At 36.9% G+C, this 13864-nt stretch overlaps 2 protein-coding genes across 2 annotated transcripts; both read left to right on the forward strand.

Annotated features, from left to right (window-relative positions):
• Positions 1-6636: 6636 nt before the first annotated feature.
• Positions 6637-8001, forward strand: LOC148766741 (uncharacterized). The gene is made up of 2 exons (XM_088825099.1): positions 6637-6891; positions 7270-8001. Exons 1-2 carry the CDS (start codon positions 6838-6840, stop codon positions 7999-8001), a joined length of 786 nt encoding a protein of 261 aa, XP_088681225.1. The 5' UTR covers positions 6637-6837.
• A 1385-nt stretch (positions 8002-9386) lies between these two features.
• On the forward strand, positions 9387-11135 carry LOC148766742 (uncharacterized). The gene is made up of 2 exons (XM_088825498.1): positions 9387-10451; positions 10533-11135. The coding sequence occupies exons 1-2, from the start codon at positions 9387-9389 to the stop codon at positions 11133-11135; spliced, it is 1668 nt and encodes a 555-aa protein (XP_088681624.1).
• The last annotated feature ends 2729 nt before the right edge of the window (positions 11136-13864 follow it).

Genomic DNA, 13864 nt, shown 5'->3' on the forward strand with positions numbered 1-13864 from the left:
TTTTAACTCCATCGAAAAATCATTAATTATGTTATAAATAGAAATTCAAGAATCACAAAATGCATAATACGGGAAGTTAGATGCTACAATTGGTTCTTTACAATGGGTGGATTTAATTCTAACCGTTGATTTGATTAAATAGCTACTAACTAAGCACACATACACACGGCAATATGTGTAATTTTAAGTAGATCTACGATTTAAATCCACTCAATATAAATAACCACATATAACATCTAACTTCTTGTATAATACGGCTAATTGATCATCAACAATAGTACAATTTTTTCGATTGTACTATTGTCCAATTGCAATTCCTAAATTCTTGCTGCGGAGTGGAAACCTCCCATGTGCTAATGTATGCACTATGACCTCACTAAATCAAATAATTCTATAATTTATCAGACTAATTTAGACTTTGTCCTTTGTCTTATGTCTTATATATGGGATCATTAATAACAAAACCTGTTTTATTTATACCCTTATTAATATAATATTGCATTACACGTGGAACAAGAAATCGTTGTTCTGATTGATATAGTTCGAAATTCGACCCATATTTTCTAGATCGAGCCCGTCACACATGTTTTTATTTATTGTGTGATTTACATATGTCGTTAATTTGTGAGTTATTGACTTAATTATTGCACAAGTACTAATTAAATTTAACCATTCAATGGTTTTCGTTGCCTTCGGCTCGGGGTCTACTTGGTGACTGAAGTGAGAATGGTTAGGGATTGTGAATTGGGGGTGTTTGAGTGACGCCTGTCCTTAATCAGTGATGAAAATGAGACGGTTGTTGGTGCTCGATCGTCCGGCACCGTCAATGGTTTTCTGGTCGGCAGTGGATCGAGTGATTTATGAAGTTGCTTGTATTATGCTCGAGGGGGCATGTTTTGACGATGAGGTTTCTGTTGTTGTCCAATACTACGCATCTTGCATTACATTTGGACGGACGATGATGTGCCTTCTCGGGCCACCTCGAGATGAGTCGGGCCACTTCTAGATGAGTGATTACCCTAGCCAATAAAAATAAAAATGGTGGAATTAATATAAATAAGAACAAGGGATAGTTGATTGGCTCTGGCCCACAGGCCGTCGAATCAACCCACTCATTATTCAACTCTCAAAAATAAATTAGATCAATCATCATATACTGTTTAGTATCAATAATTATTTGGAATTGTGAATTTATCATTAATTATAAGTATACGACAAATTTGTGACATTATATCGTATTTCTGCATACAATAGTTCTCTGCAGTTCATTATAATATTAATGATTTTAGTACTGTAAATGGATTTTTCCGCGAAGTTGTATATTATATATACAACATGATAAATTAATAATCTTGTTTAAAATATATATAATAATTTCTCCAGGTCCTGAATTGGTAAAAAAAATATGAAATTATTAGTTCGATTAGTTAATATTGTACTAAATTAATAGAATGTTGCTCGTTTCTACTGTATTAATTTATAGATGTTTAACTACAATTGTTATGTAGTACTAGGGCTTCTTCCGAACCAATTTTGTCTTAGCTAATTAATTGCATTAAATGAAAAGTCACATATATCTCCAGGTTATAACCACTTATAAATTGGTATATATGTGAAGTCCTAAGACATACATTACATATACAGGTGGGCTATATATATTTACATATAATGCTTAATTAAATTGGTATAGCTAGGTTGTGAGATAATTGAGCATGTCACGAGGATTGTTAAGATCTCATTTTTTAAACTTTAATTCATGACCCTATTTTGTTTTATTAGTCAACGATTGTGTTTGTATATACATAAATTTATAATCTAATTTTTTTTTATTGATAAAAAGCTCATAATTATTCAAAATATACCGAGTAGACTTCACCTCGTACACTAGTTTGCAAACTGCATCTACTCATACTAGGTTAATTATGTGTGATGATCTCGATCTAGAAATTAAATTGACAATAGAGTTTGAACGTAACTCAGTTAAAATTCCACAGAAGACTCTTGCTCCAACAACTAGGTAACTGAATGGTGAAAAGGAAATGTGAAATATATATATGTTTAATTATTAGAAGTCTTTGTTTTGTAGGTTTCTGCACATTAACTATAATAAAATTAAATTAAAATAATTGTTTATTTTATTTTTTGTTGTGATTAGGCAAGAGGAGGAACAACACACAATTGCAAAAATAAAGTTGTCCGATCCAATATATATAGGTGGGTATGTGGTGTGCCCTAAAAGAGCAACCCAGATGTTTGGTCGCTGTCCATGTTCATATGCATTCTACTTTAATTAATTTATTTATTTAATTTTCTCCATGTTATACATATACATATATTTTATATATATAGGGTTGGTAGGTTACCACTTTTGTCAACTTTACTAGGATTTCTAAGGTACTTACTTCCACTTTTGCAACAAATGGAAACTTTCATACATTTCCCATATTACTTTTCACTTTTTATTTATTTATGTCTCTAATTAATCCAGTCCTTATTCTTTAGTGTGCAGAATAATCTCAACTAATGGGCTCAAAGCAATTAATTAATCTGGAATAAATGGGCTCAATATTAATTATCTCAGCCCCAATAAAGTCATTTTACCTTTATAATTAGACCATTAGTCTTGCCCAGGCCCACTCTTTTAAAACAAAACGACACCGTTTCGGCCGTCTAATTCAACATCTGTAGTCTGAGAGGAATGGGATTTGTTCTGGCAATTATTTCATTTTAGGTGTGAGAGAGATAAGTTGAGATTATTACAAGAGTAAATTAGTGGAGACAGACATATTAGATAACAAGATGAGAATAAATTAAATGATGTTGATGATAAGTTCATCAAACAAGATTGGTACATAGTTAATACACATTTTCTGCCAAACAAGTGCTATAAAAAAAATGCAATCTTATAGCAGCGATTTATTGTATATCACTCATCACACATAAACAACATGGACAAGCAATTCCAGATAGTCACCTTATTATTGGTGTTACTGCTCGTTTCTGGTACTTTGGTCTCTCTCTCTCTCTCTCTCTCTCTCTCTCTCTCTCTCTCTCTCTCTCTCTCTCTCTCTCTCTCTCTCTCTCTCTCTCTCTGAGTAATATTATGGTTTGATGATTTAAAACATATATATGTGCAGGAGTAGTAGTTAATGTGGAGGGCAGAAAAAACTGCGATCACGGATCGCAATCAAAGTGTTTTCCGAAGGAGAAATGCGATCCCCGTATTTGTGCAATCTTATGCAGTCGCAGTGAGGAATATGAATGTGATGATTACGGATGTGTTTGTTGGTGGGGCTGCCGCAATTCCACCACCACTCATCATCACCCACAACCACCAAAACCACTTCTCTCCTCCTACATGCAACATCTTATTTGTATGTAATTTTTCCATGAATTCTATTAATATATTATTTGTGAAAACAATGCAACATATATTACATACTACATGTCCTGTAATTTGAAATTGCAGCCAATTAAATAAATTTCTCTTGTTCATCTGCTATTCTCTACACATTAGTTTGCCTTGTAATTAAACACATAATATATATATATATATATATATATATATATATAAACAGTAAAACGGAATAACTAATAATCAGATCAATTAATAAAGGGAACACTGAAATGTATTATCAGTAACAAACATTATATATCTTCTCATCATATTAATATTAAAATTAATATTACGCGATCGCTTGCAATTCATAATATAATTATATATTATTACAAACCAGTAGAGTATTATATAAAGAAAGCTTAATATAATTACATGAAATGAAAATATAGCAGTGGTTCTAGCTAGTAATTACTTATTAAGAGAACCTTATTGCACAGTAGACAAGTACTTATTAATGCTGATCAGTCCTCAAGCACACGATCTTCCGATGTTTCCCCAATTTCAGCCCGACCATGAGATGCTTTGCGAAGGAAGATGGCATCCGCGTTTTTGCTGCTACAGTAAAGACATGGATGCTGCGGATTATCTTTCTTGTTCCCCAAAATACCCCTGGCCATGATAACCAATTTCTTGTTGGTAATAGGGGCAGGGTGCCCCTTGAGAATTGCTACGATAGCTTTAGTAAAAGCACCACCTGCAGGACCATTTTTATCTGCAGGTTCGTCAACCGTTTTCTCACTAGGCTCACCGCCGCTCAATAGAATTCCTTGGTCAGCTTTCATTATCGGCAGAGGATTTTGACCAGTACTCTGTTGGAACATGATGCTGACTTCCGATCCGAACAATTGGATCAAGTGTGCACCTATGTCCGGATCGTTCAGTCCTGTCGTAGACGACAAGTTTGCCATGTAGGACTCATAAGGAATCATTTTAGGTGTATTCTCACCACCACATGTCTCGTTATGTGGAACAATGTACGGTAGCCCAACCTGCACTGGTTCTTCGTCAATGAGTCCACCGCTGAAGCACGAGTCAGCCATTATAGTGAAAGTTGCCTTTTCGGGCAAACGGCTCACGCAGTACCTAAAGTCCATGCCTGAAAATTTTATATTAATGCAAAAACAATTATTATTATTAAAACAGAGAAAAAATAAATTAATGATTTAATTATAATAAATAACAACACTTACATGTAATGAGATTGCGATCACAAGTGACGATGGCTTGCTTTGACTCTCCGTTGTCACAAAGGGGCATTCCATGGCCAGAGAAGTAAAAGAACAGCCTGTCTCCCTCGTCAGCATCTTCGATCATTTTCTCCAGTTGTTTTATGATATTCGCAGCAGTCGGCATATTTTTGCTTCCGGGCGTGTCCACCATAACCAAGATTCTTTTCGGATCGAAATGGAATCTCTTAATCAGTGTGTTGTGCATGTTATACGCGTCGTTATGGCATCCTTTCAGCTTAGTTATCGGATATGGATAGTTGTTGCAGCCCACTAGGATAGCCTTCTTCGCCACCTCTGTATTACTCACGGGTTTTTTCTCCGTCTCCATCGGAAAATTGATCGAACGAACTTTGTTTTGAGAGAATTATTTAATAAGTGGGATTAATTAACTACTTGGTATTGACTTGAGAAGTTGTGATCCAATTGATGATCACTTTGCATCTATTTATAATGTTTATGTGTTTTGCACAATTAAGCTTATCTTTTTTCTAACAAAAATTAAGAAAATAATAAACACAAAATTAAATATCTTCAACGTGGTGAAAAGAATATGCCTTGCTTAGTTTTCTTAATTAATTCACTTGATTTGCATCCATTTTTGTTGTGTTTTTCTGAACAGTAATTAACGCCTGGCTGGTTAATTAAGACAATTCTTCAACCTAAAGTTACTACTCAAAACATTAAGCTATGTATATGTAATAATATGCTTTTCCTTTCCAACTGAAATTTCTCAAAACGATTATTAGTTGCATTACTGTTAGACTTCAAATTCAATTCATACCAAAATTTATTAAAAGACCACTTTTTTATATATATTCTGCGTAATTAGGAAATTAATTTTTAATTTAATTCGTACCAAAATTTACTATAGACCAACCAAATGTGTTTAGCATATTTAACTTTAATATATCTAATTAATCACTTTACAACTCATTAATTCACACTTCTGCTATCTTATCAAAAAAAAAAAATTCACACTTCTGCTAAACTTTAATAAATTCTGAGGAATTATTGACCATATATATGCAAGTCAGTTGGACCACACCTCAAATTTGTATTTACATTGGACTGGGCTAATCACTACCAACCTAGAATATATTTTTCGATAAAAGGCCGAGAATTGAATTGGGCCTTGTCTAAAAAACCTTTTGTCAACTTTAAAAAATGTGGAATCAGATAACAAATGTGCTTTCCACGTGTCAATTTGTGGTTATTTGATGAATTAGCATTAACGGTAGATAAGGCCTTATATATTCTCACATTATGACACGTGGAGTGACCGTATTTTAAGTCCACTGGGCTAAGAGACTGTTACTACAATTTTGCAATGTTTTGAAAACCGGACCTGACCGGCCGGTTCGATCGGTTCAACCGCGAACCGGTGCCTTGTCCGGTCCGGTTAGCACTATAAACCCGAAAATCACAAAAAACCGGTCGAATTGTCAAAAATTGGTTTTTTGACCGGTCCGACCGTAAACCCGGAAACTGGCTAAAAACCGGTTTTTGGCTGACACACATGTTTTTAATTAATTCAAAAATAAAAACCTCAAAACGACGTCGTTTGTGCACAGAGGAAAAAAAAAAGCAAAAAAGGAAGTTAAAATGTGGAATTTTTTTCCCTGTATCACAAGAAATCAATTGCAATTTGATTTATGCCCTAACTAATAGCCTAATACAACTCAACAACTCAAAAACTAAACAACAGTAGGTTTTAATCTTAAAAAAATATCGTAAGACTTTAGTTTTATTGTTTTTTACATACATTTACTATTTACTTTAAATATTTGATTTTGATGTGAGACTTATTTTAAATGTTTTCTTTAAGAGTAAGACTTGAGTTTTATTTATTTTTTTATCAGTAGAACGTAAGAGTTTAAATTAAATGTTCACTTAATTTATAAGATGATTATGATTTATGTTGGGGATCACTATTTCAAATACTAATTTTTGCTTACTTGAATACCAAAAAAATAAAAAATAAATAATTAATTGTAAATTACTTTAATACCCTTAATGAAAATTAAAACCAAAAAATATTACAAATATTATTTTTCTTTCTTAAAAACCAAATAATCAAAAACCTAAAAAAAACATTTCCCTCCTCACTCACAAACCCCTCACCTCCTCCACCTCCTTCTTCTCCCTCCCCAAAAACCCTCCTAAAAAACCCCAAAACAAAAGAAATCAAAACCTTACACAACTTGCAAAATGGCCTCAAATGACAATAGAATGGTAGTTTACGAGCAAGGAGAACCCATTCAGGTATGTATTCATGTATTTTTTGAGCTAAGACATCGATTTTGAATTTTTTTATTTTTTTAAAACTCGCCATGTATTTTCGACACATACAGGTCGAAAATACCCTTATTTTTCAACGTGTATGTGTCGAAAATACCCTTAAGTTCCGACACCAAAGTGTCGAATTATGATACAATTTTCGACACTTTAGTGTCGAAAATATGGGTAATTTTTGACACTAAAGTGTCGAAAATTGTATCATAATTCGACACTTTGGTGTCGAAAGTGACCTATATTTTCGACACTTAAGTGTCGAAAATATGGGTAATTTTCGACACTTAAGTGTCGATTTGGTTCCTGTTGCAAATTTACTTGTCTTATATTTTCGACACTTTTGTGTAGATCGATTGCACCCATTCATTTACCACGTCAGAAAAATTCCCAACAAAAGAAGCTTTAATGGCATGGGTTCGTGAAGTATGTAAAAGAATTGGAATGGTGTTAATGATTGGGGGTTCGAGTGACGGGGATAGAGGACGTAGGACACCGTATGTGATTGTTCGTTGTGAGCGTGGGGGCCATTATGTTGGCAAGAAGGTACCAGGTGAAGATGATCAAAGACCGGGAAAAAGGAGCACCGGTTCAAAGAAATGCAATTGTCCGTTTAAATTGAAGGGGACAAGAGAACACAAGGATGATGAAAAGGCTGAGTGGAAATTGGATGTTAGTTGTGGTATTCACAACCACAACTTATTCGAAAACTTGCACGGACACTCTTATGCCGGAAGATTATCAAAGGAGGATGTTTCCTTTGTTCACACTATGAAGAAATCAATGGTGAAACCAAGGGCAATTCTAAGAGCATTGAAGCAAAAAGACCCGTCTAATGTAACTGGTATGAAGACAGTTTACAATACTATCTCTAAGTTAAATTTCAGTGAATTGGATGGGAGATCTCAATTGCAATCATTGTTCGTCAAGTTGAAAGAAGATGAATACCTCTCGTACCATAGATCGAACGAGTTGAATGCGATTACCGACTTATTTTGGATCCACCCGAAATGCATTAAGTTGGCACAGTCGTATCCGTACGTATTCGTCATCGATTGCACGTACAAGACTGTTGGGTGCTAAATACCAACACGCAAGTGTACGTATCGCAAACAAGTAGTAAAGTAGACTCGTGAGAGTCGGATGTCGATCCCACAGGGAATACGCAAATTATTTAATCCTAAGTACCAAATCCTAACAATTGTGATTTTTATCCAGCCTACGCAAGGTTGTCAAATTAATTAACTAATAAAATTAAAATAATTAAGAAAACAAGTAATCACGAGAAAAAGTCAATAATAAACGGATCTAGGATTTTATCTTCCCCCTATGCGATAATTCTTCACCCAACTAATCTCCTATTATGCAAGTTACGATTCCTGATTATTAACCCAAGACACGAAATTATTCATAACCAGCTGTCGCTGCGCTATAAACCTATTATTCATAAAAGATTCACTATATGTCTATGCAAACCTAATATAAATAAAGCATTAAATAACAAGTCTCGCAAACGGCTACCTAAGGTATTATCTGTATGTCTACGATAATACATGCAATCAACACACGCATTCGGTGAAAAACTACTCGAAGGCTCTTCTATCCCTGTTCTAATTATTAAAACGATCTGTCAATCAATTCTAACAATAACAAATAGCAACATAAGTTAGCTACGCTCATGCACTAAATAAGATCAAGATAGAAGAAATAATCGAAAAATTAAACTTGCATAAAAGTCGAATAAGAGGTTCGAATCACCACATAGGGTTCCAATAAAATCCTAGAATAAAAACTTAGCTACTCATGTTCGTAACGAAAAGCATAATAAAAATACGGAAATTCATAAAAATCAGAAAAGAAAAGGAAAAAGGGAAACTAGGATGAAGATTCGTCAAGTCTTCGTCTTCGTTCTCTTGCTCCTCGATTGCGTGTAGAAACGATAAAAACTCCAAATAAAAATAAAAGGTAAAAGATAGATCTAATTGTGTGCTCTTGGCCTTTAAATAGGGTGCAAAAATATAATAGGGCGAGTTTCCTTGTGTAATTAAACTTCCTTCACTGCGCCCCTACGCCCATCCGGACGGCCGTGCGAGATTATGCTTTAAAATCCGCACGGCCGCGCGGGCTTTAATTCTGCAGGAAATCTGATTTTTTTCACTTTTGGCCCACTTTTTCTCTGAATTTGCAGTTTTCACCCCAAAAGTTGTCAATTCTCCAATTTGCACCTAAAATACAAATAATAGCCATTTTAAGCACCAATTATCATTAAAACACACCAAAAGCTCCAATTAAAAGGTATAATTAAGTGTATAAATATACACTTAACAAAGATCAATCGTTACGGACTCCCATTTCTTGAGATTGTGGGTTTTACTTGTACCAACAAGACGTTCTCAATTGCCTTTGCATACTTGGACCACGAAAAGACGGAAATTTTTGAATGGGCGTTGCGTTGTTTGAAGGAGGCCATGACCAGTTGTCCTCGGCCTAATTGCATTGTAACAGATCGAGATTTGGGTTTAATGAAAGCAGTGGCCAATGTGTATCCATCGAGTCATCACTTGCTGTGTCGGTGGCATGTGAACAAGAATATAGTGGCCAATTGTAAGAAATTGTTCCCAAAGGACATCACCAAATGGAAGCAATTTCAGTCGAGTTTTTCGGCTCTTATTGAAAGAAATACCATAGAGGAGTTCAATGAGGATTGGGAGGATTTGAAAAGAACATTTATGGGTTATCTCCCGGCTATAGAGTATGTAGCTAATTCATGGTTGGATCCGTACAAGGAGAGACTTGTATCGGTGTGGACAAATAAGTATACTCATTTTGGAACGTACACTTGTAATAGGGTGGAGGGGGCACACGGACGAATGAAAAGGGATGTGCGTAATTCAACTGGCACATTTGTGGATTTGTATACAAAAGTCCACAATCAAATTGTCGAACAACACAATGACATCAAGGCTTCCTTTGAAGTAAGTAAAAATACTTACGAGCACACTTTCAAAACGTTGATATACAATGAGCTTCGTGGAAGTATCTCAAAATACGCTCTGCAACTACTCAAAGTTGAGGTGGACAATGCGAAACTATTGCAACCGAGCGATATGGGTTGTAGTTGCGCCATCCGAACAACCCACAGTCTACCATGTCGCCATGAACTTCATGAGTATGTTGTTGTGAACAAATGTCCTATCCCACTTGAGTTAATAGGCTCGTATTGGAAACACATGAGTATGGAGCCCGTCGCGACCACAGGCCAAGTCATCCTACCAACCATCGACGAAGAATTATCGGAATACCAGAAGCTCTTTGAATGTGCCGATCTCGATGCAAAAACTCGATTGCGCAACCATTTGAGACATTTTACCCACCCAGAGAAGACTAACCTTACGGAGCCAAGTGAAAAAGTTGTTAGCAAAGGTCGACCGGCAAAAAGTAGGAAAGACAAATCAAGCACTCGGGACAAATCACATTTTGAGTATGTGGAGCCAAAGAAAAAAAAATCGAAGCAAGCTAGTTGTTCTCCAAAGGTAAATGTCGCTACTATCGTCTCATTTCATTGAAGTTGTATTTTATAATTGTGCTGAGTAATGAAGTGTAATATACTGCAGCTTATACCTGTACTGATGAGATTACGAGGGCATTCGAATGATTCTTTCAACACTATACCAACTCAAGAGTCAGGAAAAAGCACTATACCGACACAAGAGTCGTTCAAACCATTATTTGAAGATGCAAATGTGGGATTGCCACCAGGTTTGATCGGCAAGAATAAGTACATTGACACGATCCATCCACGATTTCGTATGCACGTTCGAGAAATCATCAATGTCGGTTCAGATGGACACTGTGGATTTCGGGCAGTTGCCTCTATGATGGGATTTGGAGAAGATGAATGGGGTCGAGTGCGAGATGACATGCTACGGGAGTTGACTTTTAATTTTTCCACTTACACGACCATGCACCGTGGCGAAGAAACCGTTAGAAGCATGCAAGCTATTGTGAGTAACTGGGATGTTCCTGCAACTCGTGATCATTGGATGTCCTTTCCAAATATGGGTCATGTAATTGCTTCAACATACAATATTGTGCTTGTCTACTTATCCAAGTATCAATGTCTCACGTTCCTTCCTCTATCGAGCGATCCAAAAAAAAAAAAATTGCAATTTTTTCAAAAAAAAAAAAATTTGATACAGATCAAATTCGACAGCTAGCTGTCGAATTTCACACAGTAATTCGACAGCTAGCTGTCGAATTTGATCTGTATCAAAAATTTTTTTTTTTGAAAAAATTGCAATTTTTTTTTTTGTGAAATTAACCCCAAATATATTGCAATGTAAGATAAAAAACATATTCTAAGTGTTTTTGGACAAAAAAAAAATTTCAAATCATCAAAAATATTTTCATTTAAAACAACCAAAATCCATATAAAACTAAATTAAAAAACAAGTAAATCAAATAAAATCCATCAAACAACATCCATCTAAAAAAATACAAGACTAATCCTGTGTTTTTTTCTACCTACTAAACACGCGTTTCACACCCGCCTGTGGGGCATCGGACGAGCTCGATGGCGGTGGAATTGGCCCTATCGAGCTACCTGGAGGTGGTGGTGGGGCATCCGACGAGCTCGAAGGAGGTGGAAGTGGGGCATCCGGCTCGATCAATCTGACAATATCATTTAGGGTCCCCCACATGACCGTATGAGCGTCGGATGGCGCAAGTCCCCGCACCTCGCTAAGTGTACCCTTCACCAACTCCAAAATTTGTGAAAGTTGGACCTCCTTATCGGTACCACCCTCTGGACGAGCTTCATGGGGTCGAGGTCGATCCGCCTGGGGTCGAGGTGGATGGGCTCCATGCCTACTCAGTTGTAACATGCATCTGGGTCGGAACCAATTCATGTAGTCCGGCGAAGTGTCCGCCTCCCCGAGTTCAATTTCAACGGACCTCGACTCCTCGTCCAGACAATACTCCTCCCACCGATCAGAGAATCGTTCGCCGTACGCAACGAAAATTGAGTTCTGGACCGGTCGACCTTTGCTAACTAGAGCTTTGTACATATCTTTTGACATGTATGCACGGCCTGGAATGATTTGCACCCGGTTGAACTGCCTCAACACTCTGTCCGGATGATATGCCTCGAAGTGGTCCATGCAACATATCATCCCACTAAACCAAGCAGAATCTGGCATCGGGAAACGATCACGAATAGCCGTATACGGTGACCATAAAACCTAGTAAAATAAATAAAAAATTAGATTTAAAAACCTACTTAAGTAGTAATAACAAATTATTAAACTGGTATGTTACCTGATCGGGGATCAAATCATCTAATCGAGATCGCAGGTACGACACTCGTTCAGGCGTTGAAGTAGTCTTTGACTGAGGCTCCCATCGGCTCGCTAATGGCCCCTCGAATTCCGTCTTCAATGTGCCACCCGCCAAATAAGGAAAGTGCTCGTAAATCCATGACTGAAAGAGCGTCAGCCAGCCAGCCATCGAGTTCGTTGATTTTTGTGAGGCTGAGGAAAGCTCATCGTACAACCGGCAAAGACATGCAGTGCCCCAAGCATACTCGCCGATCCGATCCAAATCAGATACAAGATTTAGGTACTCAACGCTTACCATGTTGCCTGTCTTGTCGCACAGTATAGTACACCCGAGCAAAAATAACAAATACGCCCGAATGGCGTATGTCCTCTTCTCCGCACTATCTCTCATGGTCACTTTGCTAAATTTAGCCTTCAACCATTCCAACTTGACCGCTTTCTTCTTGTTTACATCGTCCGGGTACTCACCTAGCAACTCGAACATCAAAGTACTGGGGATCGTTTTGGAATCACAGACCAAACGCTCGCAAGATACGGTACGCCCAACAACTGGCAAACCGACCAACGTACTCACATCGTCAAGTGTGATGGTCATCTCTCCAACAGGTAAGTGAAATGTGTTGGTAGTTGGCTGCCATCTCTCTATGAAGGCTCTAAGTAGATGGCCGTCCACAGTATTGTACGATGCCTGTACAACTGACATTAAACCACATCTTTGTACTACCTCTGTAATAAACGGCGCCGGCTCCCAACCTTTCAAAGTTCCTGTGTGATTTCGTATTCGAAATTCTGAGCCGCGCTCCGAACGATCTGGCCCTCCGTTCACAATATGATAAGCAATGTGCTTATCAAATTTTGTGTACAATTCCGGTATCTCGGGACCTCGGACCGGTTCGTTGCTCGAATCACCAACTTCTACAGTCGAAGGTAGAGCCGGCACCGGATTCGTTGACGAAGAACCCTCTCCAGACTTCTTCTTGGTCGTGGTCTTTTTCTTGGTCGTGACTGCTATGCCCTTGCCTCTATCGGATATTTCCTTCCTCTTCTTACGGTTCGAAACAGTCGGAGGTATACGAGGTTCACGTGGTTCTTCCACTGCAAAATAACACACAAATAAAAATTAATATACATAATATAAACACAAGCAAATAAAAATAGGAAAAAAAAAAAATAAAAAAATTTCACAGTTCAAATTCGACAGCTACCTGTCGAAAATTGGTTGAATTTTCGACAGCTACCTGTCGAAACTTGGTTGAATTTTCGACAAGTAGCTGTCGAAAATTCAACCAATTTTCGACAGGTAGCTGTCGAATTACCAAAATTCCAAATTCAACAATTTCACCATTTTCGACATCTACATGTCGATTTTTGATGAATTTTCGACATCAACCTGTCGAAAATTCATCGAAAATCGACATATACAGGTCGAAAATGGTGAACGAAGAACCGACCCACGAATCTCAAATCAATGCTCAAATCGACTGAAATCAGATGCACCCATTACTAATTAACGATCATTCTAACCTAAAACAACCAAATCCTAATTACCCATATCAAACAATCAAATCTTAAATAAATATTAAAGAAAAAAAATCGAAACAACTATAACT

The sequence above is a fragment of the Erythranthe guttata genome, chromosome 11 (genome assembly GCF_056151865.1).
Source record: "Erythranthe guttata isolate IM_541 chromosome 11, IM_541, whole genome shotgun sequence".
NCBI classification, from domain to species: domain Eukaryota; kingdom Viridiplantae; phylum Streptophyta; class Magnoliopsida; order Lamiales; family Phrymaceae; genus Erythranthe; species Erythranthe guttata.